The sequence below is a fragment of the Equus quagga genome, chromosome 16 (genome assembly GCF_021613505.1).
Source record: "Equus quagga isolate Etosha38 chromosome 16, UCLA_HA_Equagga_1.0, whole genome shotgun sequence".
In the NCBI taxonomy this organism is placed as follows: Eukaryota; Metazoa; Chordata; class Mammalia; order Perissodactyla; family Equidae; genus Equus; species Equus quagga.
The window spans coordinates 70,309,534-70,336,424 of record NC_060282.1 but is presented as its reverse complement, the minus strand read 5'-3'; the positions used below and the strand labels follow the sequence as shown (position 1 = coordinate 70,336,424).

Genomic DNA, 26,891 nt, shown 5'->3' with positions numbered 1-26,891 from the left:
TTAAATGAATTAGGTTTATTGAACTTAGAGATGGACAACCTTATAAGGACAATAACAAGCAAAAATAGAAATAGGTTTAAATTACAACACATGAGAATAAAATTAAATGTAAAGAGACTTTCCTCAGTCTTAAGAGGGATAAATGGGTTGCTAAAGTAGAAGAGATCTCTCTAGGATGGTTTGAGCGTGCTTGGGGCAGACCTGAATAAACTGCAAATACCTGTCTCCAGCCCACACTGTTAGGAGGAACTACCTCAAAGCACTTCTTTAAATGCAAAGTTGAAAATTAAGAGGCAGCCAATGGCTCAACTGCTATAATGGGCCCAGCCTTGGTCAGAAGGAAGCTATTCCTGGGTACCAGCTTTGGGGACACTAGCAGCAACCCAGGACTTTCCTGTACAGGATACAGCACAGATCTGATCTGTGGTGCAGCCAAACTAATACACAGGTGAGGGGATGCTTTCTATTCTCCCACTTTCAGTACAAATAAGCCCCTGATAAAGTATCTAATCTAAGTAGATGGAAAAATTGGAAATTTGAGTGTATGGCACCCTAAGCTGTTAATGTCTGTCCTTGAACACTATCCCAATTCAAGCGTTTTTCTTTAACTAAGGTGTGATGTAGCATGGAGGAAAAAAGAACACAATGATTTTCCCTGTGACATTGCTGATTAATAATCACACGGTCAGCTGCATGTAAGTTAATTCTTTAAATTTAATCAGTCCTTTATAAAACTTCCCAATTAATTAGTAAAAGATGGCTTATTTTAATAGCCTTAAACATTGGTTGCTATTTAAACAAGACATTCTAAAAAAAAGCAATCACATAATAGTTTATAGTAATTTACATGTGGATGGTATACATTTAGATACAGAGGTAGAAGTTCACTTTTACAACGTTTCACTAATACACATTTACCAAATTCAAGGCACAAAATAGTTTGCTTTACAAAAAAATACTGTAAAAATGTCATTTGCTGTTCTACAATGTGAATAAAACTTCCCAAAGAATCTTTACACCCTTCCATACGTACTCCATAGTATATGATTTTCCCCCCTCACTAAGCATAGTTGGCACAAAAATGGGGACTTTTTAAAATGCAGAAGTTCCCATTTTTAGAAACTGTTTCTTTGCAGAGCTGCTGTGTATTCTAGATAAAAGTCCATCCAAAGAAATGAAACACAGCAACTTCCTGAGGAAAGGGCACTTTCTGTATGCAGCAAAATTCATAGGTAGAAAAATGTATGATCCTTTTTAGATAACTAGGTCTCCAGAGTAATGGATACTTACGGAAAGATTTCAGAGAGAAAATTTAAAATTCGGCTAACACGTCAGCCATTATGACTTTAAGAAAGAGACCTGATCACCTTTACGGTAGCAATCAAACATCATCTACTTCAAAATGATGGAGATTTCAAAATTCCTTTTTAAAAGAGCTGTACATACAAACACCATGAAAAAGCCACACAGGCTTTGCAAAACTGAAACTTAGAAACCATGAGAAAATATAGCACTATCAGTCCTTGAAATTGCAAGGGTGTCCATTGGCTAGAGTTTAATTACAAGAATTAATAAACTCTACGGGAATTAAGAAAAACCACACACGTGAAACACACTGTAGTTACCATCTCTAGACTTTCTGCTTGTTAAAAAGGAAAAAAAAAATGGTAGCCTGGAGATGTCACACAGCGCTTGTCTACAAGAGCTGACTGGTGTTAGGCTTCTGCCTACAAAGGACCCCGCTGGCAACAACTGAAGCCCACTCTCGCTGATTACATTTTCCCAGTACTCTAGTGGGTTAATTTACACTTTATTTATTTTTTTAAAAGTTGATTATAAAAAAAAATTCAACATGGATTTAAAATCCAGAGAATGTCAGTAATGCTGATGTGGATCGGACAGAAACATCTTGATCGTCTTCTGATAGAAATGATATTCCATACAAAAAAGATCCTCAGATTCCATTTTTTGCTTCATTATTGTTTGTGGCTTGTTTTCTCTGAGCAATAAAGGGGTACATACACTTGTCCGCTCCTAGGAACCGATACATGCACACAACCGCTTCAAAGGGGAGGATGCTGAAAAAGGAAAGCCAGGGTCGTTAGCCAAGGTGAGACATCTCACGTTACTTAAGTTGTGGGGGCGGGCAGGGAAAGAGCCGAGGGATGTGGGAAGCCCTCACAGTTACCTCTTCATGAAAGTCACGATGTACATGAGGCGGGGTGTGCAGATCATGGGCTGGTCAGTGAGGATCGCCTTCATGGCCTGCTTCACACAGTAATCGGGCTTCAGGGGGGGCAGAAAAGGCTCAATTTCTTTCCTGAAAGTTATATATTCAAAAAACGAAATTAAGAGTGAACGCAAAATAGGGAAGACTGGAAATATACGTCAAAACATTAACAGTGACGTTATGTGAGTGACGGGATGTTGGGTCCATTTTGTTTTCTTCATTGTGCTTTCTGTATTTTCCAAATTTTCCTACTATGAACACATTTTATTTGCACAGCCTGGGAAATATGTTTAAAAAAAATACAGCAAAAGCGGTCTACTTTTCTGTGAAGTGAGAAAGTCATGTCTGTAAAATGCCTTCAAATGTATTTCAAATTATTTTTCTAATTTTTTCTTTGAATAGAAAAAGGAGAGAGTGTTTGGCATAACAAACACTAAAAACCCAAACAAGATGCCAAACTTTTAGTATTAAGTGTAGTTAAAGTGACAGCGTGTGAACACTGATCTACCCTTTCTGAGTGACATAAAAGTCAGCTACAGACGTTCCCGGATGCCTGACTAAGGAAAGCCAAGGTATTTTCTCTGAGGGGGTCTCTGAAATGAAGTGCATATAGACATCCTACCTTCAGCTGAATTCATTAAGTTACACAGTGAAATGACCTAATAATGTGATTTATTTCTTTCCCTTTTCATTGTCCCACCACAGCTTTTGGTCCCTGCTGTGATGCTACATAGGAAACAGGCGCCTCAGATGCTCAGCAACTGGTTCCTAAGTACATAAGAGGGAAAAAACAAACCAATACACACACATGTGTGCACACGCGCACACACACCCACGCACGTGCACATGGGAAAAGAAGCAGAGTGAGTCTGCTCCTAGTGCAGACTGGAGGCCACCCGCCTGAGACTGGAATGACTCAGATCACCCTCCACCTCCTTCACGGCTTGGTCAGGTTCAGGATGTGTTAAGAATGGCCTGACCAACAGGGAACTGGTTTGGTTATCTTCCCTTGCCTTTCAAATTCATCCAAGCAAAGATCTCACAGCAAGCATGTCTTCACAAGTATCCTCTTAATGATTCACGGTTTTGTTTATTCTGCTCAGCTCAAGTCAGATTCGACTTGACATTTCTATTCCCACATGCCTCCTTTCAAAGTGTGTGGGTATTTTATTTCATTTTTAGTAAATCTAAATGGTTCCTTTCATTCTGTCAGAGTGAATCTAGCTACGTACACTCTCTGCAAAAAAGGAACTTCCAAATCTGCAGTCTAATCTGCAGGGTCTTTTTAGCAGAAAGGCTGTGACTCTTCTGTGACAGTGACATTGTTTTGTATCCAAACCAAAGTCACATATATTTACTAACACTAATATTAAAGAAAGGGAATAACTCCTAAAGAAGCAGCTTCTACGGGAAATCCTGGGTATCTGTCTTCTCCTTGCAGCTGCAGGGGAGCCATTTCCCATCTGATGCTTCTAGATTGACTTCTGCAAGCTAAGGTCAGCCCCGCGCTCGTCAGTCTTATACAGCTCAATTTTATACACCCTGACCAATGAAAACTATAGGTTAACCATGAAGTGGTAGTTATTAAAGCACAAGGCTATGTTCGAAGACCCAATCCCACATATTCTCCCAGGATGGAAAGATTACTTTTAAAACAGGTTTTTGTCAGTAATAAGACAGATTCTCACTGACCTGATTCGGCAGCCTCTGAACATGCCAGTGTCTACAAGGTAGGGGCAAACCAACGTTGTTTTAATTCCGTCCTTTTCAGCAGCCTTTAACTCATGGCTCAGGGATTCATGAAAACCCACGACTCCAAATTTACTGGCACAGTAATCCTGAGTTAGAGGGAGGGAGAAGAGAAATACTAAGGATGTGCACAGATGCTGGACCAAACCGGGGCTTCCCTGGTCCCATTTCCCTGGTTACATGTTGATACAAATGGCTACAGGTGACTAAGGAAAGGAAAGGAAAGCATTTTAAAGGACAGTTATCTGATGTGGTTCAGTGCAGAAATAATAGTTCCAAAGCAACAGCAGAAACAGATGAATACTTTTTGCCACATCAACGAAGTATCATATTACTTTGGGAAGTTACCACAAAGGATTCTATGAAAGTTAACAAGCTCAAGTTAAAAATGGAGAGAGGTTCACTTTGAAGTGTCTGGAGAATTTACAAACGGTCTCTTGTTCAGTAAAGGAGACTGAAAAACCAGTTTCTTTAGGTTATAAGTCGTTATGATCCGATTTTCTTTTTAGGGTAAAGTAAAAATGAAAACGATAACTACACCTTGTAAACCTAAACTGGAACTTACCCTAAGGACACACAGTATAAAAAGTAAGTTCTTCCCTATCACCCAACTTCAAATTTAGGAATGGAAATGCAGAATGCAGAAGCCATTCTGTGTCCTTTTGTGCACTTGCCCGGGATGATGTTTTCAATTTTACGCTACCGACACCCATAAGACGAACGGTGAGGAACCGTACCCACACACACGCCTTATAATTTGAATATGGGGAAGAACAGGGTTCGATTAAGCCCAGTTCTACAAACTTAAAATGCCAGACACCTCACATCTGCCGTGCCATCTCATCCGATGAGCTAATACAAGATAGCTCACTTTTGGCAGGTTGACCAAAACAGAACGTCAACCTTTGGCCTCATTTATCTGTTCCCCGTGGCACTGTCACTGCCCTCCACGTTTCACTCTCGACCCTGTGCCTCCCCACTGTTACCAAGCAGAACTGCTAAAGAAGATGGGGCATGCTGAGGACTGGCCCATGTCCTTGTCTTGCTGCTGCTGCTTTGTCAGACTAGTGTAAGTGATTTTACGGGCTTTTAACAGCTGGCCTGGGTTACTTGGAACACTCCTCCACGAGCACAGAGGAACAGCACTTCGTGGGCTCTCATGTACGGGCTCAGGTACTCTTCTCAGGGTTTTTGTGTATTCGTCACGAGACAGACCGACTCAATGAAGGGAAGGTTTTATATTTGACAAACCTCAACTCCAGCAGTACTGAACAGTCCCAAGGAACTTGCAACTGTCACAATGTGGCCATGATTAATCTCCAGCATTGTAGGAAGAAAAGCTTTAGTGGTCTGAAAGAAAAGTAAGATTCCAGCTTTAGAAGTGACATTATGAGTTTCATCTCAAACCCAATCCAAGATCATGAAACAAAATCTTGCCCACGTAATGTTACATTTCCCCATTTGTTTAAAAATATTTTACATTTATCAGAAAGAGAAGATCCTTTAAGTGTCTGGTTAACTTACCACCGTAGCATTGGCATGGCAGGCCTATTATAAGCCGTGACCAACAAGACTGTAACACAAGAGCTTTTGGGGACAGTGTCCAGAGATGAAAAGAAAGCCATTAGTAGAAGGCTCTTTATCACCTTTCAAGTGATAGTTATCTGCTAATCTAAACTTCTCCCAGGTCAGAGATCTCTTCATGCTCATGACACTTTAGCACAACCATCTCACGGTCTGTGAGGGACCTCCAGCCTACCCAGGACTAGGTGTCTGGTACTACTGTTTATTTTACACGGCTATGTCTAAACAGTAAAAGACCCAAGAATGAAGAGAAATTCCAGCATCCAAAGCTTTACCACCAAAGTGGACTAACAGGAGGCAAAGTATTTTAGGATGTCAAAAAACAGGGCAAAAGTACAGAATCATTTTAATGAAAAATGTGCCATGATGCTGACTCTTCACTGACAAGAACTTGTAGCATTCTGAACGACCACACTCCACTGCAGAGTTTACTGAGGAGTGACTTTCTCAAGGAGGCAGGTGACTGGCCACTCAGGGTAGCAGAGCACGTGGCAGAAGTTCCGCGACAGTGGACCCAGAGGTGGCATTGGTTTCTTATTCACTAAACTCTCTTTTCCCTCTAGCTCTCTTGCCTTCAAGATGTAAGGCTATATTTTAAAAAAAAATTACTTCAAATTACTTAAGATGATCTATTAACTACTCTACCAGGCTCCCAACAGTTTTATAACCTGCTTCTTAAAAGAAAGCAGCAAAGAGCAATCTGTCTACTGTTGAGTTATATCCCACTGCCAACTCAGCTTCCCATGATTTATGAAGTTAAAAAACCCAAACACTACACAGTGGACTTAAAGAACAGTTGCATTCCCTTCTGAGAGGATTTCCTGGCTGAGAGATCACTGAATTTTTGCATAAATATCTAATTTGTTATGATATCTTCTGCATGTACAAGATCAAAACCAGTCATTCCATTAATTTTGAAGTTTTTCCACGTTCCAATCCAGGATGCATACAGTTGCCAGATGCATCTTTGTGAAGCATCCCAAGGTCTTCCCCAGTGTGAGTCCTGATCATCACACAACCTCCTGCCCCCCATTCATACGTGATTTGTCTGGGCCTCTTCACTGTTGTTACCTATGTCACACTTCTCACCTGTAACGTTTTACTCATGAGCTCTTCTCTTCTCTGACAATCCACCCCCAGTACTCTCCTACATACAGCTGGCCCTCCATATCTACAGATTCTGCACCCGCAGATACCGAGGGGCGACTGTAATTCAAAGTACAATATTAATCACATATTTACATAGCCTCTTATGCTTTTCAAAGTGCTCATGTCACCAGAGTCTCCCAATAATTCTCTATGGAAGGTGTTAAGCCTTTACCTAATATTATTCTAGCCCACACTGACTTTGCCCATATTCCTTTAAGACATATAGTTGGTACCATTCACCGTAACATATAATTCTGTTTCACGGTGTTTTAATTTTGATCATTTTATATTTACTTGTCTGGCTGCCCCAGACTAAACTGGGAGATGTAGATTACTCTTTCAACTATTAAGGGGGAACTACTACCCTGTGACAGGAAGGAGGAGGAAGGATGTGAACAACACTTCTCATGTATTTCAGAAACCTGGCACCCTGTTGGGTGTAAGACACACAGTTCAGCTTGGTTTTATCTGCTTGCAGTAGTAAGTGGGAATGGTTAGGGTAATTATGACAGCAATTATTATCTTGGTCTGCTTGATAGGCAAAAAAGGCAAGACCTGGTACTTCAGGTCATTATAGGTCCAATTTTTGGCTTTACAGCTTATATATGGCCATTATATCACAGAATTGCAATAAAGTAACACCACAAAGCAGGTTATATATTCCAATCTAGACTAGAAAGCATATCCTTAAGTAATCAAGTCTGTAAGTCTCCTTTTAGTATCTGGTTATGATTAATTGTCCCCAGATTAGCTAAACAGTATAAAGTTTAGTCTTGATGTTATCCAGAGGTCATTTCTAAGGATTAAAAGTTTGCCTAGTCTTGGAGAACGGGGATAGATTTAACACGAAGGCCCTATTTTTAAGTTCTTACATAAGTGGAAGGACTCAATATTAAATCCTAAGAAATTACACACAATATAGAATACCAGTAGGCACTTGCTACTTGGTAGCCTGACAAATCTGAATCGCTGACTGTGCTCGTTCACATGGCCCGCGTCCACTCTGACTCTGGCTGGCAGCTGGCCCTGACCAGGAACACAGACAGCAAGCGGGTTGGCTCTAACGAATCCCCTGCATCGTGTGTGATGTTGCTGCCTGCAGGCGTTAAACGACTAATCCAGATCCCCACGCCATATCAAGGTAGGTGACAGAAGATTAACAAATTCCTAACTGTTTTTTAAGTTTAATTTGTTGCAAGGTTCTGAAAATGATTAATGTTCCCTCCCCTTCCCCTGAAATTAGTCTGGTAATGTTAACTTGTTCATTCAACAAGCATTTCTTGAACAGCTATTACATGCAGATGCTGTACTAAGATCTGGCCAAACAATGATGGGTAAAATGGGAGCTGGTCCCCTTCCTGTCTCTAAGGAGAATTTATACTCACCAGCACTTAGCTGTGTTGAATCAGTACATCAAATATAAAAGAGTTCTCCTTTATCCTTCTCAAAGGCAGGGTAAAGGGTGCATATTCTGAAACTGTGATTTGGGTCTGCTCCCCCCACTTCCGCCCCAAGTAGTCTGGAGGGACGTTAAAGCTACTGGTTTTGTATTTAAAGGAAAAAATAAAAAGAGAAACAAAAGAATCTAAATATGGCTATGTGACTAAAATTTTTTTCCAATTGTGGGTTGTAAACATATTTTTTCAGGGAAATATGCTTCCCTTTAAGTAACTAGTGAAGTGTGACACAGATTTGCTTGTTTTAATATGAAGCTTTCTTTTGAGAGGGAGGGGTTAGTTTAAAAAAAAAAGGTAGTGGCAGGCCAAAGCTTCATATAAAATAGGGGATTTCTCTCTCTAATCAGGGACAACTCTGGCCATCTGTATACATGAGATCCAATGTTCCTTGCGATTTCTACATTCTAAGACAAAGGCCTATACTCTTCATTTAGAAGGGCTCACCAATTATAGGTCTAATGCCACAGTTACTACCGCCATTCCTAACAACGTGGAGAACAACAAGCAGGATGCTGAGGAAACTGGAGATGAAGTCAGCTATCCGAGGCCCCGGTCAGCCTTGGAACCCAGACTGGTTGTCTCCCCAAGCTGGTGTCAGACACTCAGCTCCTACTGTGTGCCGGGCAATGGCGAGGCTGAGATAAGGGCATTCCCATCAGGACCACTCAAGTTTCTTTGCAAATCTGAATTTCCAGGGTTCAGGCTGGAGCCTGATCCACGTGACTGAGCACTAGGCTGTTAATCATTTCCTTTGCTGCCTGAATGGAGTCAAGCAATTACCGCTCGTGTGTTATTTCCACAAGCAAACTCCTGCCTTATGTCTGGGGCACATTACCAAATAAACTTTGATCAACGCTAATTCTATTCCGTTTTTTACAAGAAAAATGCAATAAATGGGTGGCTAGAAAGCATCACATTTTCAGGAATTTTCCCAAGTAACCCGACTAGTTTTCTTTTCTAATTACTCTTGCCCTCAACAGTCTGGTAGATGACATCTGAGATAGCACAGCATATTCTGTCCTTGACACAGTTTGACAGCACAAAGAAATCTGGCACTTTGTAATGAATTATTAATGTGCACAAATATTGTAGCATGTATGAGATGGGGACCAGCAAAAGGTGAAGTGCCCGTTGCCATGACACCAGTCAGTTCAAGCTAAGGTTCGTGATCTTTAACTTTGTCTCAAAGAGTCGCTGGGAGAACACAGAGGCAAATCTGAAGTGCACGCTCCAATGGCTTAGTATAAATTCACGCGTGTGCTGCCATCGGTGAATCTGAGAGGGGCGACTCAGATTCCCCACCGAACGCCAGGACTGCAGTGGTATCTTAACTGTAAGGATGGACTATCTAGGTCAGGAGTTACCACTAGTAAAGGGGTCTGTAAAGGAAGTACATTTGATCAGTCACCAGAGTTAGTTGGTGCCAACGGTAGTTGGCAAGGTTAGCTAGATGCTTAACCTAAGTCACAGAATGGCACTCCATCGCTATGCCCTCTTATTCAAATGTCTAAGAAACAGGAGGACACCTAGCTCGCCATCAGGAAAATATGGCTGACTCTTGATCGAGGGGGTGTCAAACTCAGTAACCAGTATACACCAATCGGTATGTTCAGTGAGAGAATTTAGAGTTCAAAGGGACCTGGGGTTACCTTACCTGCAAAAGAGAAAACTCTTAATAATGGACTCTGGCTAAAAAGTGTTAACGATAGACCTTTGATTACCTGTGATTAATTTTATCACATGACTCTTAACACCACAATCTGCCACCAGCTGACAGGGCTGCTACGTGACTAAAAAGAAGAAAAAAAAAAAGGGAAAGAGGACATTCAAATGGACACTGACATTCCTATGAAACATGCTTAACAAGTCTACTGTCTCCAGACCTCCTCAGGGTTCCTCTTCAAAGCACTGTGCACTCTGAAAGATAACTGTAAAGGTCATATTTATAATATAAACAAGAACTTCTTAAACAGAAGTGTGACTGGACATAGACATGACATGTCATATCTCGAGAAATCTTTGAATGTTAGGTTTACGCCAAATTAACTTCCAACAGTTCCAACCCTCCAGATCATTCTTGGTGCTTTTAATGACAGACTGCAATGCAGAGTCTGCAGCTGCACTGTCAGGACAAATTAGCCTAAAGTTAAACAAAAGAGAATGTGAAGAAATGTGGTATCCGGCAAAGTCTGACTTTTGAAACTTCGAGATTGATGACATTTTAAAGGTATAGGTAAAACACTCAGAATGTGTTTTCCATATTTGTAAGCAATTTCAGGTTACCGAAGACTAAGGGAAAAGCAACGTTAAAATTCACAGTAGGAAAAGGCCTCATGCTGTATTTTTGTGCGTTTGCATGACTGTACCATGGTCAATTCAAGAAAAGGCATCTCTTTAAAAGACTCATTTTGAAGTGTTTCTCTCTCATTTGAATGTCCAAGAAACAGGAGACTTCCATTTCCAAAGAGGACCATAAATCCGACTACAATGGGAAAAGGATTAACACCATCAGCACACATATAGGACAGTTTTCTGATGTATGTTTAAGGGTTTTCAGGATCTCCAAACAACGGCAATATATATAATTTGAAAAAAAAAAAGAAACAACAACCAAGACTCCACTGAACACAAGCTCCCCAAGTGGACGTCGTTACGCACCCTCCCAATGGTTCCACCGCTCTCCTGGTGTTGTGCTGCTTCTGTCTGTGTTGCTAGGAGAGTAATTTATCTTCATCAGAATCACAAAGGAACACACTGCTTATTTACAAGGCTAAAATGACATCTGGTGGCATTCTTCCCTGAAAATTCAGCCACTGCTCCTGGAAAACTATGACTCAACAGTACACACTACTGAAGGCACCGAAAATATAGTGAACTGTGTTTTAAAAAGGTTAACAGGATAAATCATCAGTGTGTTCAAAGATTAAAAAAAATGGTGACATACCCCCAAGATAACCTGGGAAAGGAATATACGGCTAAATAAATATTCTCAATTCTATAGACTTACAGATATCTGCTTAATATATATACTGACCTCCAAACTTTAGAAATTTCACTTTGACTGTAGAAAGTGTTACTTGAAATTTTTCATTACAAAATTATCTTCAATTAGGAAGTAAAACCTAAATCTATATTTGTTAGCAATATACTGACTTTAAATATTTTAGTTGCAGTCGACAGCAAAAATTCTGAAATTCACATAATTGGATGGCAGGGTTTTTTTTTTCTTTCCTATTTGGGTGTGTTTGTAGAGAGAGAAAGGTCTCCTGACAAACTGTGCAATGGAGCCTCAAGATACTGAAGCCTGAACTACTCTCTCAGACTAACAATGTTCGTCAAGATCTCCATCAGATTGACACACAATGTTCTCTCTTAGCTACAGAGGAGAGACTAAAGAATACCTCATAATCATCAAATTCATACCAATGCCACACCTACTAGCCTTTTTATTATTATTTTGAGGCTACAGGGATTAGTTTAACATCTGGAGGCATCAGCAGTTAATACTTAACACACATGCACAAGTATCCTCCTACAGCTGCCCTGCAACCAAGAAGCTAATAAAAGAGCTCGGCTCTTCAAATGAACACCTAGATGATGACACCATTAGTTATTCAGCAAAAATTAATGCTTCATTAACTCGCCTTCCCACTGTTAGAGTATGAGATGAATCCACCCCGAGGCAGAGACTCAGATATCAACATCCCCTTACATTTTAGTTTGCTTTGCAGAAATACCAGAAAGGAGGTGACTGAAAACTCAATCTGTCTGGGAAGTACACTGGCCTTTAGAGTCCACAAACTATCTCCAAGGTTTCTTGGCTCAAAACATTATGACCACTTATATCCAATAATTCTTTCTTCAATTCTTATCACGCGTTCAAAATACAAGTCGTAACACTGAGGTATTACTTGCATAACACTCTTGTAAATGACTCAGTAAGGCATCAGCTCCATTAGCGCAGTGGCCAGCATCTGGTGAGCACTAAAAATATCTATTCATTGAACATTTATATGTTGTCATGCCTGTGCCTTTGAAAATAATGTAACTTGAATTCATGCATTCTATGAAAAAAAAGTACAAATTATCTGCAAAACAATCATCATTCTTCTGTGTTTTACTGGAGTCCTTGGAAGCTCAATGTGTTAAAAGAAACAATGAAGGCTGAACGTAGTTTCTGAAATGCTGTTTTCCGTGCCCCTCCCCCTGGTTGAGTCCTAGATGATCAAAGGAGTGTTCTGTGATCTCCCTCAAGCTCAGGCCCCTCCTCCTATTTAATAACTCTTTATGGAATAATGAAAAAACTCACAAAATTGCAGCCAAATAGTCCCCTCAACAACAGGTTGTCATTAATCCCTTTGCTTTGCCCCAAACTCAAATCACATCTCAGAAAATGTAATAAAGACGGACCTTCCAAACAGCATAGGCTTCAGTTCCGCTCTAGTGACCAATAAGCACCTCCACGAGGTAGAAACGCGTACTGTCGAGCTCAGCCGCTGCTCAGGCCATCTGAAGGGGCAGACTCCTTCGCCCTGGTTCCCACAGCCCAGCCCAGTGATGTCCCCATCATTACCCTCCGTCACCCCTTATATTTCATGTGTGTAAATAGTTCAAATTCTTCCCTGCTTTCTACTTTGCTTACTGTGGAGTCTTTAAAAAAATTAAAATCTTTGCCTAAATAAAACTTAAATATAATCAAGAGGTTACTCCTGAAAACTTATTTTATTCTTAAGCACACACTATAACAACTTAAAATTTACTCACTGTAGATGAGGGTCTATGAGGTACCAATATGTGTGAGGCATTTGTGAAGCTTTTAAAGAAATTTAAGCCACTTTTCTATAAATCAGCAGTCCTCAAACTTTGCTACACACTGGAATCACCCAGGGGAGGTTTCAGCACTGGTGCTCAGGCCACATCCCAGGCCAATTACACCAGGGAGGGATCTGGGCATCAGGAGACACCCCAGGTGACTCCAGGATGTAGCCAAGTTTGAGAATAGTGTTCTAGAACAGAGCATCTCAGTCTCAGCACCACTGACATTCTGGGCTGGGTAATTTCATGTCGTGGGAGGGCTGCCGTGTGCATTGCAGGATCCCTGGCCTCTAACCACTAGATGCCAGTAACAAACCCACCAGTTCCGACAGGCAAGAATGTCTTTCAGATGTTGCCAAATGCCCCTGAGGGGGAAATGGCCCCCATGAGACCCACTCTCTAGAAGGAACATGCACATTAGCAGATCAAGTTCCATATAGACCAGTGATGATTTTTTTCTAAGGTCTACTTCTCATATTGTAGTGACATTTTTTTAGGTTTGGAAGACAATCTGGGCTTTAAAAAAAAATCACAACTTAAATTTGGGCTCAAATGCCCATCACTTTTAGTTTATATGTCAATACCATCAAACCACCACTCCACTATAAATTAAGAAATACCTTGGAAGGATAATAATGCCTAGAACATGCCAGAGGCCAGCAGGGGAGGAGGGCGGCACAGCAGGCAGGGTCCCCTCCCTCTGCAGTGTACTTCCTGGGCAGGAAGAATGGATCTCTTCAAGGCATCGCCTCGACTTTGTGCCATGATGCTCAGAGCTTTGGGAACTCCATCCTGGCCGCAGTGACCAAGGGGAATAGTGAGCAGGAGGGCACCCAGACTCTTCCTTTCAGACACTGCACCGGAATTCAAATCAAAACAATAAACCTAGACTAGAGTGGACCCCGGGGTGAGTTGTCTGGCATTTTCCTGGTCTACAAGATTCCTAAACAGCTGATTAGCTCAGGGAAAAAAAAAAAAAAAAGGCAGGGTGAAGGAGAATATTGAGAAAGTGAGAAGGAAAATAAGTATTCAAGAACAGTTCCTCCTTAAACTTTGATGTGCATGAGAATCACCCGGGATCCGAATCAAATGCGGATTCTGATCCAGTAGGTCTGGGAGGGGCCTGAGAGCTTGCTTTTCTAAGGTGCAGCGGTCGGGTGATGCTGTTGCTGCCACTCCGGACCACAGGCTGAACATAAGCTTTGAGCGTGAGCCCAGCAATCTGTCTACTCCGAACCTTAAGGGGCTTCAGATCAGCTTCTCCTAGAAATTCAGCAAACTAGGCAGACTAACAGTTCCCCACCCCCTCTCCCGCTGGTGTGCTTTGACCCAGGATATTAGGGGTTGGGAAGCCCCATTCTCCACTCCCAAACTCTTCCCCCAACAAAGCTTATCAGATAAAGGCCGAATGTCAAGACGCCCCAGAGCTTCGCATGGACGACGATGGGAGTTTACAGACTGTACGATTTTTAGCACCAGCATGCTCTTCTGCTGTGGTTTGAATGCTTGTGTCCCCCCAAATTCATGTTGAAACCGAATGCCCAATGTGATAGAGTTAGGAGATGGAGTCTTTAGGAGGTGGTTAGGTCGTGAGGGTGGAGCCCCCATGAAAGGGATTAGTGCCCTTATAATAGAGGCCTCAGAGAGCTCCCTCACCCCGCCTACCCTGTGAGGTTCAATGAAGAGACAGTCCTCACCAGACGCCAAATCTGCTGACCCTTAATCTTGGCCGTCCAGCCTCCAGAACTGTGAGAAATAAATCTGTTGTTTATAAGCCCCCAGTCTGTGGTGTTCTGTTCCAGCAGGCCCGGTGGACTAAGAAGCCCCATCCTGGTTAGAACGAGCTCTCAGGAAGAGGTCTTGAGGACTTCACCATCCTTACTCCTCATCCACAGAGGCTCTGAAGGCTTAGTTTTGAAGACAAGGGATTTCAACCCTTTTTGCCTCAGCATTTACCTTTCCCATTTTCCACATTTACCTTTCTGTTTTCTTGCTTTGGTAAGCCTGTGAGAAAATCTTACCTAGGAAAAAATTACCCCTTTAAGAATCAGATGCTTGGGCCCTAAGTTTGGACACCATCAGCCGGCCAACACAGCACAATTTTAAAAATCCGTTATTAGCATTTTCAAAGGCAAATCTTATGGAGTTATCTGGAATTCTGATCCCACAAGATTATTATGTAACACAATAAAGGTTTTTACTTTTCCAGGAGATAAGCTTAAAAGACAAACAAACTAAACTAAAACTACACTGTTACTGACATTTGGCTACCAAGCATTCATGGAACTTTGTCCGGCCAGTCCTTCTGGAAGAGCCCTTTTCACTCACCACTTTTCGTGTCCAGTTTGTCAACGCTGACAGGCAAATCAGGAAGAGGAGGAAGGAAGCCCAGTGACCAAGGCTGTCCCCCACTATTCTCAGTGAAGCACCCACGTCAGACACGGACCACGGAGAATTACGGAAGAGGCACCCCAGAACACACGAATCAGGCTTTGGTAATCAAATTCTAGTGTGGTATTGGTTCTTTAGTCTAGAATTTTACATGCTTGTCTAATTTATGGAGCAAACTTTCCGGGGATATTAAGCTAGGGTTAATTAGTCATTGCTAAACTAACCATGCTAATAAAAAAAAAAATCAACATTTGAAGTTGGATTCTTACATTACACCACAGGGCAAACATAAATGACTCACAGGAAAATCTGCTAGCAGCTTTGAACACGTAGCCCAGGTAAGTATGTGTAGGGGTTCTAAACTAAAGCCCCAGGACGAGGGTCTGGCTCCTGATGTCTTCCTTCCCCAGTGATGACCTTAGGCAAGTCCCATAACCTCTCTGGGTTTTTTTCCTCATCCATAAAAATGGGGATAATGGCTCTACTTAATTCAGAGTTGCTCTGAGGCTCAGATGAGAGAAGAGTGTTTACGAAAGGGCTCTGTAACATTTAATTGCTATATAAAAGTACAGTAAACGCACACAGGCTCATTAAGCATCTATTTATAGGCTATTTTGGTTACAAGTGCTATCTATTTTTGGTTCTGTTGTTTCTTCAAGTTCCTGCAGTTCCCGGTTCTTACTATGTATGGCTCGCAGGCTGCCCTCCACGCAGCGCCAGACCACACTTCCCGCAGAAACGCAGTACCTGACCACTGCAAGAAGCCTTAAAAACATATTGCTAAGCAGCTGCCGCCCCCTTTCATCCAGAATTCTAGATAATGCTGGGAAACTACAACAAAAACACTTTCCAACAATGCTTCTTTTCTGATCTTTTCTTTAGTTCTGTCTCACTAGAGCAGAAAACAACTATTTTAAAATATAAATAGAAACTACAACGCTCGATGGAGAGGAGTCCAGCAAACGTAAAAATACTACAAGTCAGTACAGAACTACTTTAAAGGAATTCATTAGACCTGATGTTTCTCTTTCCCAACAGATTGTAGAACTGTTCCGTTTAAAAAAAATCCTTGAGAAATCAGTAGGGGGCAGTATGTTAATCACAATTTGCAGGTGGGAAAATTCAGGCTTTGCATTTTAAGTTTCACTTGTCCTCAAAATACCCATGTGCTTACATAAGTTACACCACAAATATTTTCCTGGTTACACTGATTTGGGAAGCGGTTTTTGAGCCCCATTGTTTAGAATAACACTAAGACGCTGAACCATGTTAATATTCAAAAATTCCAGTGCCTAAGCTATTAGAAGGCAAGGCAAGAAATCCACATTTTATGCAAGCAGCAAATGAGAGAGAAACACTCTGGTTTCCCCAAACCAAAAGACACTAATGTTCGAGATGCTAACACCGTTGCCACCTCTCACACATCTTTGTGTAATCTTTGAGAGTTTCACAGACCAAGCAATGTTTTGTTTCCAAATGTGAATTCACTGTAAGTGGCTTGTCAGTTGGGCTAATTTGACAGCACTCAAGGTTGTGGCAGTAATTGCCCTTCCTTGTTAAATATTCTAGCAGCATTTGCTGCAGTGTTGAAAGTTTTATGATCATCATGAGAGGATATTCAATTTTTTCCCCATGGTTCACTTAATTTTAGTTTCAGAGCATTTAGGAAAATGGTCTCTGACAGGTGTGAACTTGAGTTTTAACAGAATTGACAAATAAAGTAAAAAAGAAAAAGGAATTCAAGAATGGGCCATGCTGGGTAAGATCAAGTAAAAGATGCTAGCATTCCTTCTGTTGAAAGGCGTCTGCTCCAGTGCAGAGATGGTGTAAGCCTCCATAACCCCAGAGAGCCAGGTGACTGGAACTGGCTGGCCAGGTGTATCATGGTAAAGGTGATTATATCCTAAGGCCACGCTCTGACACCGTTTCCTCCGAACAGTGGTATCCTAACACAGTGTTGGGTCACAGTACAGGCAAGTTCTCTAAGGCTGCCCTGTGATGGGGACCAGCTGTATGCTTTACCTGTCTACTATATATTTTCAAAGAATGAAAAGACTCCATCCTGAGTTACTTTCCAGTTATGCTTACCAGGGGTCTCAGCTTAAAAGGAGTTTTTAGGTCAGTTAATAGAAACTAGAAGGGGTTAATTCTTTGAATAGCTAGTTACTATAAGTAACTTCTGAGATAAGAAATCACTAATTAAACCAAGAGAGATTAACACATTTTAATCTGATCCCTGGAGTTACAGGCTCAAAACATTGGATGTAATCCATGAGTTGAGGCAAGAATAGTTCCCTATTTCTTAAGGACTATCAGAGTTTGTCATACTCCAAAGATTAGCTACAAAAGGCCCTTTATCTTGGGAAAATTATTGGTTGTGTGTGTAGAAGGAAATAAGCTACAAATCCACCCAGCCAGTACGCCCCCTAGTGGAACTTCAGCATAGTACAATTTGGGGGTCCAAAAACATCCTGGGTGTTTAGGACTTCACACAGGCTTGAATGGACTTTTCCAGGTCCGGTGGCTCTAACTGCACCATAGTCACAGGTCTTCCCCAATCATTCAACTGAGCATTCCAAAACAAGCAAGCTAGCAAAATATGTCGTCTATACCTCCACCCATAGAAGCAGCTATCTGGATTAGACAGACAGAGGCAAATTGGCTACTTACCATAATTGAAAGAGGCTTAATTTTAGTTTCTGAAAGAACTAGAACAGAAATTTTAGATGGATTTGCTATTAATATTCCTTAACTCAAGAAAAAAACCTTAAATAATAAAAAGGGGTTTCCTACTTAAAAAAATTATTCTAATTCCCAAGTGAGGTAATTAAGCTGCTTGAAAGGAATTTTCTGACTGCCATATCTGAGATATATTCAAGATACTTAAAGTCAATTCGCTAGAATTTGGCAAAGATCTTTAAAGTCTGAAAAATGATTAGGGTAAAACAAACTTCAAAGAAGAGAATAAATTGAGAGACTGAGCAGTGAAGCATCTAGCCATAGGGTTGGTCGCTCTTTAGGCCCCAGTGACCCAACCCTGCATGACTGGCTAAGGACTGCGGGGCACTCTCCATTCAGTCTTGTTGAAAAAGTCATCCAATGTGTTAGCATCAGCACAGGTTAAAGAATGCTTCCACTTTGACACGTCTTATAGATTAATTTCTACTTGGGCAGATAATGGATAAAGCCCTGGATGTATATGAGGGAGAAATAATGAGGGAGAAAAGATCAAATACCAACTTTGCTTCCAGAAATCGAGATAAACAGCATAAAATCAAATGAGAGAGGGCCATTCCTTGAACCAGGAATTTGAGACCGTTCTACAAGAACTGCCCCCTTAATATCGAAAGATACTATTAAGTCAATATGACGATTTGGGGCATGTGTTTGTTCTTCTTTCTCAGGGCTAGTGACACATTTTGTCTCCACTCTTGGACTTCTTTTGCCTCCCAGTAAGACAGACTCAAATGGCAGAAGAGCTGAGTGTGCGGGGCTCCTTCAGAGCACAGTGAGGTGTCCAGCCTGCCTGGAGTTTGGGATACACCAGGGGTCATGACAGGTGAGGAGCTTGAAGGCGGGTGGAAATCAGCTGCCATGCTAACGAGCCTGGGCCTCACGCTGTGAACAATATGGTCATGCAAGGGTTTGGAGCAGGTTCTAGTCAGCATCATCTTTAAGCAGGCCTGTAACAAACTCAAGTCTGCTTAGACAACCCCAGGTTGGAGAGCAAAGGCTGGAAACAGGGAAAGAAGTTTGGAGACGCTTTCCAGAGTCCAGGCAAGAGGCGCTGGAAGTACAAGAGAGGAGACAGGACTGGAAAGGAGGGGATCAAAGCCCATGGTGCAACAGAACAGTCAGGACTGGGGGACCCGTGAGCGTGTGCAGGATGGAGAAGGAAAGACACCGCTGCCCCTTCCAAGCCTGGTACTGGCCACACCAGGGAATTCGAGAAGGGGCCAACAAGGAGTTAGTTCAGTTTTAAGACTTGATGATTCTAGGGAATATGTGGAATAGCCAAGAGAGTTGTGTGAACTTGGCAACTGTCTTAGAAATCACAGGTTACCCAGCGAGAGGTGCACAGTGAGAAGAGGCTGGAGGACGCAATATTACAGGGTCACTACATTTTGAAGGCAGAGAGGCTAAGAGGACGGCGAAGACAGGAAGAGACGCAGGAGAAAGCGGGCTTATAAAGGAAGCTAAAGCACTGGGGTTTCAAAGAGCTGGTCAACAGGGTCACATTCTGCAGAGAGAGTAAGCCGCATACTGGACTTGGCAATGACGGGAACACTGCTAGTTTTTAGGACAACATCGGTTACTGAGCAATATTTGCTAAGCAACTGAGATAACCAGACACAGATTCGAACACACATCAAAGATGTCGGGAAGATTTTTATAGGACGGTTCCCTGCTCATATCAATTATGTAAAGTGACATTTTATCATGTCACAGATGTGGATTTCGAGTAGGAACAGATTTGGGCCCAGCATGTAATACATCAAATATAGAAACTCAAAGTTTAAGGAACACGTGCTCTTATCTTGTGTTAGGAAAGAAGCCTCTGCAATGACCCTGCTAGGTACACAGTCCCAGGGGGCCAAGCAGTTGCCATCTAAAGAGATGTTTTACTCAGTTTTTAACCGTGACTACAAGAATCAATAAGATAAAATATCTTACCCCATATTAATTTACAGTTCAGTTCAAGACATAAAGTCTTTATTTCTAATGCTGAAACATTTGATTTTTATGCATATTATTTAAAACAGAAAGCAGATCGAGGACAGATGTAAAATTAGGCCACGAATTCCAAGTTTTCAGTAGCTGTCTTTAAAAACGGGAAAAACAATACCCTATAAAATATATTTAGTCTAACAATTCTTAATATCATGGTTTGGAGGAGGAAGTATTGGCCAAAATAGTTTTATATGAATACTTCAGAGATTTTCATTTTTATTATTTTTTTAAAAAATTCTAAATCTAAGAGGCCTTGAACAAAACTAGGTTTCTCTAACCGGAGAACAGAGTATTTGAAATGAAAAACTAGTAAATCACATAAGAACTTAAACATTAATGATTAGAGACCCTTCATGAGATATTAGGCACAACCAAAGCACTAATGTCGGTAAGTGCTACATTACTCAGATCTAGCTGGTGGGCTTTTACTTTTCCTGGATGGATTTTAACTAAATAGACTTTAGACATTTAGATATAGATAAATGCCTAATTCAGTAATTAGTATTTTAAAACTGTGAAACCTTTTAAGTTAAGTGGTCTATTAATTAACTACCAATTATCTTGTCTGACTACCGTATCAATAGAAGTAAATTACCGACTAGCTATTCGACAGATTCAGTCCTTTACCATGCAGAATTCCTTCAGAACACAAAAGGCCTGGAGTTCAGTGCTTTTGCTTCCCCCTTTTGGTTAATCAGGGATCAATCTGCTGCTCACATGTAAGGGCCAAATTCAGCTCTTTGGTAAAAAAGGATCTACAGATAAACTTTGTGTTTTAGAAATGGCTAAGATTCCACTCCTCTTAAACACAAGTGAAGCAATATTAATATTTTGGGGAAAACAGGGGTTTGCATTTCCTGTATGGAGGCCAACTTTCCATATTTCAAAGGAGCCTAGAGAGGTATTTTCAAGCTTTTACATCTCACTGAGATACAGACAGAGCCTAAGTGAATGGTTTTATGATTATGCCAAAGTTCAAGAGCACTGTATTGCATACGTTCTTCATGGTCTTGTCCTAACTGTGAACGTTGCACGACAAATTATCCTGACTAGAACTTACCCCAAATCTATCACTTCTTGACTGGTGACCAAGAGGAGGTTCCTAGGAGAGCTGCTGGTGGTAGAAGAATGCTGAAAGATGAAGTGTCACAGCAGACTGGAGGGCTGTGCAGAATAACGCCAAGTATTGTAAAAACTTCCAACGTGTAAGGAAATAGCATGAGATTAGGAAGCCAAGGAAGGAATTGCAATAGGAATCCTCTCCTTGAGGCCTGGTCATTGGGAAATATGAATGGTGGCCAAACATGCAATTTCAAGCTTGATTCAAACTGGCATATCAATACAAGCCTTCTCAAAGCTGCTGGCCTTGCACCAATGAGCAGAATTAATATGCCATAGTAAAACTGAGCATACAGGTGGGGCTGGGAGAATGGAAAAGTTGTGTAGGAAAACAAAAGGACATACAAACAATAACGAATGTGAGCCAGACCCATTTTGGAATCCCATCAATCTTACACAGCTCGAATTAGTCCAACATAATGCCTACCTTCTGAAACTCCAGAAGACAGACCCATGTGAGCATTCTCTGAATAGGTTATCTCCTAAATATTTAAGCAGAAGCCTAGCCTGTATTATCAAACATTTATTGAGTGGCTGAGGCGTAGAGCTCTGTTCCAGGCAGGGAAAATAAACAGATGTATATAACAAGCTGCCTTCAGACAGCTTGCTATCTACTTGGGGATTTCAAAGCACAATGTGTAAAAAGTTACACCAAAGAACACATACTATGCACCAAAGGATCAGAGGGGCAATACATGCTGCAAGAGATTAACAGAAAGAAGAGAAAAAGCCTTAGATAAGTCATGTAACTGCAGCTTCATCAGAAAGCAAGTGGCTGGACAAGATCATCTCTAAGGATCCTTGCAGCTCTAATATGCAACAAACCAGAAAAGGGCTGGAGTGGGGAGGAAAGGTTATATTAATAATTTGACCTAGGCCTCAAAAGGTATACAGAGTGGAGGAACAGGGCCTTTAAGGCACAGGGAATAGCATGAGGAATGGTTTGGAAGCAGGAGCACCCACATCCTTCCAGTGGGAGTCCACACGGTTTTCTATTTCACTGCGTACAACTCTAACTCTGGGTCAGGAGCAACATACTACTTCTTATTTTATGAAAACAGACATGAGCTGCTACTTAAAAGTCTGGCCGAGATGATCTGTTCAAATGACTGAACAAGTCTTTGCTCAGCTGATCTACATTTTAAAATGTATGGGGCAACTTCCTTCCCTGCCTAGACACACTGGTTATTTTTTCTGGAAGGAAAACGGCACACGCCAATACATCTTTGAACAGCTACCACGAACATTTTTGCCTAAGAGGGCTACTGGAAGGGAAGCCAAATTCAGGTGGCTCTTATACCATTTAAACCACCACCTCCTCTCCCCAAAAATCACTGTGAAAATTATAGCAAGTCTTCTTTTAAATTTTAGTTGCTAGATCTTGACTTCTTAAAAGGTTTATAAGTCTCGGCAAGAAGTCAGAAATTCCAACTCTAAAATGAATTTTCTGACTCAATATTGAAAATAAATTCTTAAGTTTAGATGCTTAGGGGAAAAACAGCTGGAGAATTCAGGAGCCTCCCATATTTTAATAAGAAGTGACGTCATTACTGTCAAGGCTTCCAAGAACTCCCTAAATTGTGTAGTTAAGCAACATCTCAAGGCAAAGTAAGGACTGTGGGAAGGTGATACTTTCTTCCTTGGAATACAGATTCAGTTCCACAATAATTTTTCTGTTGGAGATTTGACTCAGTTGTCTCAGAAAGTTAGTTTAGGAAGTAGCCTAATGTTAGAGGTACAGTTTATCAACTGATGTGCATTTTCAAAGCTAAACAAAATATCTATTTAAGGATGAGAAGTTGACAGAAATGAAATAGAGTTTCTACGGCAGCTTCTTTCTTACCATTCTTCAAATATGAAAACTACAGTCCACCTGCAATTTATGTCTGTCTTTTATTTCAAATAGTGGTTGGTTGTTTTACTCAGAACTACAGACACGAGATTCTTGGTAAACCATATTGTCAAGTTTATTCAGTTGTACTGGCCTTCACTTACCTGATCCACTCTTTTGTTACCTGCTACCTGGTCTTGTGGACCCCGTGGCAGCAAGGACTTTTACTGTTCCCCACCTCCACTGCACGCAACACACACACACACCCCCCCCAACCACACTTAAATTCCCCCAAACTGTACTTGGTAATCTTCTTACTCATTTAAAACATAGATGAGTTAGTGCACATCATTTATATGCTCATTTCTAGAGGTTTGGAAATGAGTTAAATAAAGTTCATGTTTAAAAATAAGACAAAAATAAGCTTCTTCCAGGATCAGAGAAGTGGTTTGACGTTCAAGGAGCAACCTTTGAATAAGCACTTCTAAAGCCAGATTAAGTTTTTAAGCAGTTGCTAAAAAATTAATGAGGTTTAATGTGACCTATTTAGGAAAAACAATTCTTTGTTGTGTCCTATTAGAAGGTTAATCCGCCTATGGAAAAAAACCCAGTGCCTATCTCCTTACCCTTTCTTTATTGGATCCTGTCTACAAAAATAAAGAGGAAATACCATGGAGGGAGGAAAGCATAAAGTGTGTCAACAGGATACAGTTATAGGGGAGAGCTTCACACCTACCTGACCGAAGATAAATTCGGTTGAAAAACTAGGGTTACTTTTGTCCCTAGAGCAGTAAAAGGTCCTCTCCTCTCATCCTCAGATGCTGCAGTAGCTCTGATGGTTAGAAGCTGATATGCCCCTGCCCCCATACGGTGACTCTGTGATCCTATCAGGGTGACTTCTGTCTTCCTGAGAGAGGCATCTTCTAAGCTGAGAAAGTTCTCAGATAAATCTCACAGGACAAGGCCACAGACCCTGTGGATAGCCCATGGATGTTAACTGACTGCCAGGGTGGCCTGACCACTCCCAGTGGACCACAAATGCTGATCTCAGAATCTCTGGCACTTTCCAAAATGTGACCGAGCAGTAATTTGGAAGCCTAAACTCTGACTTTAGGAATTCATATGAACCAATGTTTTACAAACTCGACAGAAAGTAAAATAAACAAACCCAGGGTTTTATGCTCCCTCTTGTTATTTTTATGGCAATCTTTCAAACTAGTTCAAAATGTTCAGTCCTCTACCGTCTCAAGAAATACTGAATTGGGGAGAATAAAAGAAAACAACTATTTCATAGTAATCGGCACACACTGTCATTCACTGTGGGAGAACGGCAAGTTAGAAGGAAGCTCTGGTGAGAGAGTGCAGGTGGCTTTCAGGCTGGTCCCCACGTCTCCCTCCTTCCCCACAGTCTCACTGAGGAGAGCCCAGTAATGAAAATAAGGATGTTTATATTTACCCAGAAGTGTGCGTGGCAATTGACCATCATGGTTCTCTCAATGAGCTCATCAGGACATTCCAGAAGGTGATGCCCAGAGACCACGCCGGCATTATTGACCAGGACTGAGACCTCGCCAACCTCCTTGCGGACCCTTTCAGCCGTCAGGTAGACATTTTCCCTCTTCCCCACATCACAGGTATAGGTAAAAACCTGCAAGTTACAGTGGGGGAGAATTTCTTCCTCACCATTTCCAGCTGTCCTCAGAAGTCCAGATGAAGGGAAAAAAATGGGACAGAGAAAGGGGGGGGGGGATGGTGCAAAATGTGAGTCACATGGCAATCAGTAGGACAAAGATCACACAAAACAAAAATACTACAGTGAGTTTCAGATTTCTAACATGGTAAGAGCTGCCAGTGACTGAACTTACAGCTGCCTTCCTACCCCCAAAGTCTTTGGGAATTACAGCAATTTACTGGATAACTTTGCTGAGGGGAAAATCATGTAATTGTGACAAGCCCAATACGAGTCAGACCTCATGGGATCAGCTTCCTGGAGCTAAAGACACCTGGAAAGAACTGATCCCGGCCCAGAGAGTAACACTCCTTCCTCCCAAACACACACACTACACACTCTTCTTTTGGGGGGAACAGTGGTCAGAAGCAGCTCTTAGTCTTCAGTATGAGGAGCCTCAAAAGGGAAAGTCTCCTCAAGGCTCACAAATCAGGACTGTACTTAATAATCTGAATTCACTCAAAGCCAAGAAATGAGCCTAAAGGTCCTCGTGAAAAAGTGGAGGTCACTGGTTTGTTCCAACGGGAGTAGCTGAACTCGCCTAAGAAGCACCCGCACGTAAACCAAGTTCACAGGTAAATATGCCATTTTACCACAAAGGATGGCAATTTAAAAACCAAAAGCTCTTCCCTGGTTTTCAAATACCTTTATTGTTTTGGTTTGGGCAGGGAGCACAAAAATCTGTATTTGCTACCCCTCCACACCACTGGTGAAAATGTAACATGTTTGACCTTTGATTTTGTGACCTAAAAGGCAGGTGCCAATAGTTTTGGTGACAAATCATCAATACCGGGGAGGCCCAGTGCCCATTATTATCTTCTCGATATAGTTCAATGTTTTCCCTGCAAATGAAAAATTCTGTCGAACAGCAAGAGCCATCACCAATTTCCCGGACCAATACTTATGGTCTCTGATTTGTCCATAAAATAAAAGATTCAAATTGACTAACTCACATTCAGGTTAGTTAATAAATATACAGAAATACAGATTTCCTGAGGTTATCAAAAAAGTGAAATAAATTTACAATGCGTCTTAAATCCTTCAAGCGCTTCCCCTTAAGAGGCAGGGCATCTTTCAATGAGGCCAGTAGGTAACCAAAGCACTTACTTATCGCTGGTGACACAATGTAATTATTTTCTCGTGGCTGAACTTAGAGTGAAATCATCAATGCTGCCCTCGTCTAAGCGGTTCAGACCACAGTAACATACAGAGGCGCATCAGTTGAGTCTGAGAACAACTTCCCAAAGGCACTGGAGTTGCCCACCGCCAACGCGAGGGAGGCATTGCTTTAGGATTCAAACCAGTGGTACCAAGTTCCCTCTGCTTCCCTATCCTCAGAGGGCTTAGGAAACGCGACATTTGTCCCCAAAGAGACAGGAGCCCCGTTTTGACTAGGGTTTCGCACACTTTGCCCTCCTAACACGGAGGTGACCGTGTTCCTTTATCAGGGGGCAAATTCCACCCGCAGGAGACCGCAGGGTGGGGGCGGGGGGCTTGTTCTCTTCCTGCAGAGCGGGGCTGACCGTGACAGTGGGGTTTCGGGGCCCCGGGGCGGGGGGGGCGCGCGGGAGTGGGGCGAGGCTTGACCCAACAATGCTCGGGCGCAGGTCCGAGTTACCTTGCAGCGCCGCGGCGTCGGCCGCCTCCAGGTCGCGGTAGATGTGGCGCACCATGCCCGCCGTCTCCTCGTTGCTCTGAGTGTTGATGTCCCAGAGCACCAGCAGCGCCCGGCGCCGGGCGAACTCGAGCGCGAAGAGGCGGCCCAGGCCGCTGCCGGCGCCGGTGATGAGGCACACCTGGCCCGCCACGCTCTTCTCCTTGGGCCGCACGAGCCAGCGCGCCGCGGCCAGCACGAAGGCCCAGAGCACTTTGAAAGTGACCACGAAGAACTCCACCACGATGTTCATCGCGACGCCCCGAACCCCGCACGAGCCCAGCGCCCGCGCCCACCCCGCGCCGGGCAGCCCGGCTCCCAGCCCCGGGAGCTGGTCCGAGCGGCCGGGACGAGAAGGCTGCGCCCCGCGCCCGCCCCCGAGGTGCCCGCCGGGCTGGAGTGCGCGGCGCCGCTCCCCGCTCGCGCGGGCCACTCCCGCCCGGGCTCGGCGC

At 42.3% G+C, this 26,891-nt stretch overlaps 1 protein-coding gene across 1 annotated transcript; it reads right to left on the bottom strand.

The window, feature by feature from the left end:
* On the bottom strand, positions 1-26,885 carry RDH10 (retinol dehydrogenase 10). Its single transcript, XM_046641980.1, has 6 exons — positions 26,404-26,885; positions 24,513-24,748; positions 5,231-5,329; positions 3,923-4,068; positions 2,189-2,320; positions 1-2,078 (listed from the first exon to the last, which is right to left on the bottom strand). The coding sequence occupies exons 1-6, from the start codon at positions 26,690-26,692 to the stop codon at positions 1,955-1,957; spliced, it is 1,026 nt and encodes a 341-aa protein (XP_046497936.1). The 5' UTR covers positions 26,693-26,885; the 3' UTR covers positions 1-1,954.
* Positions 26,886-26,891: the final 6 nt, after the last annotated feature.

Excerpts from the sequence above, each read along its gene's own strand:
- RDH10 (XM_046641980.1), bottom strand. The coding sequence starts at position 26,692 with ATGAACATCGTGGTGGAGTTCTTCGTGGTCACTTTCAAAGTGCTCTGG. Across the intron at positions 24,749-26,403 it reads CGACGCCGCGGCGCTGCAAG|CTGGAAATGGTGAGGAAGAA; the intron begins GTAACTCGGACC and ends TTCTGAGGACAG. Across the intron at positions 2,321-3,922 it reads TTCAGAGGCTGCCGAATCAG|GAAAGAAATTGAGCCTTTTC; the intron begins GTCAGTGAGAAT and ends TATAACTTTCAG.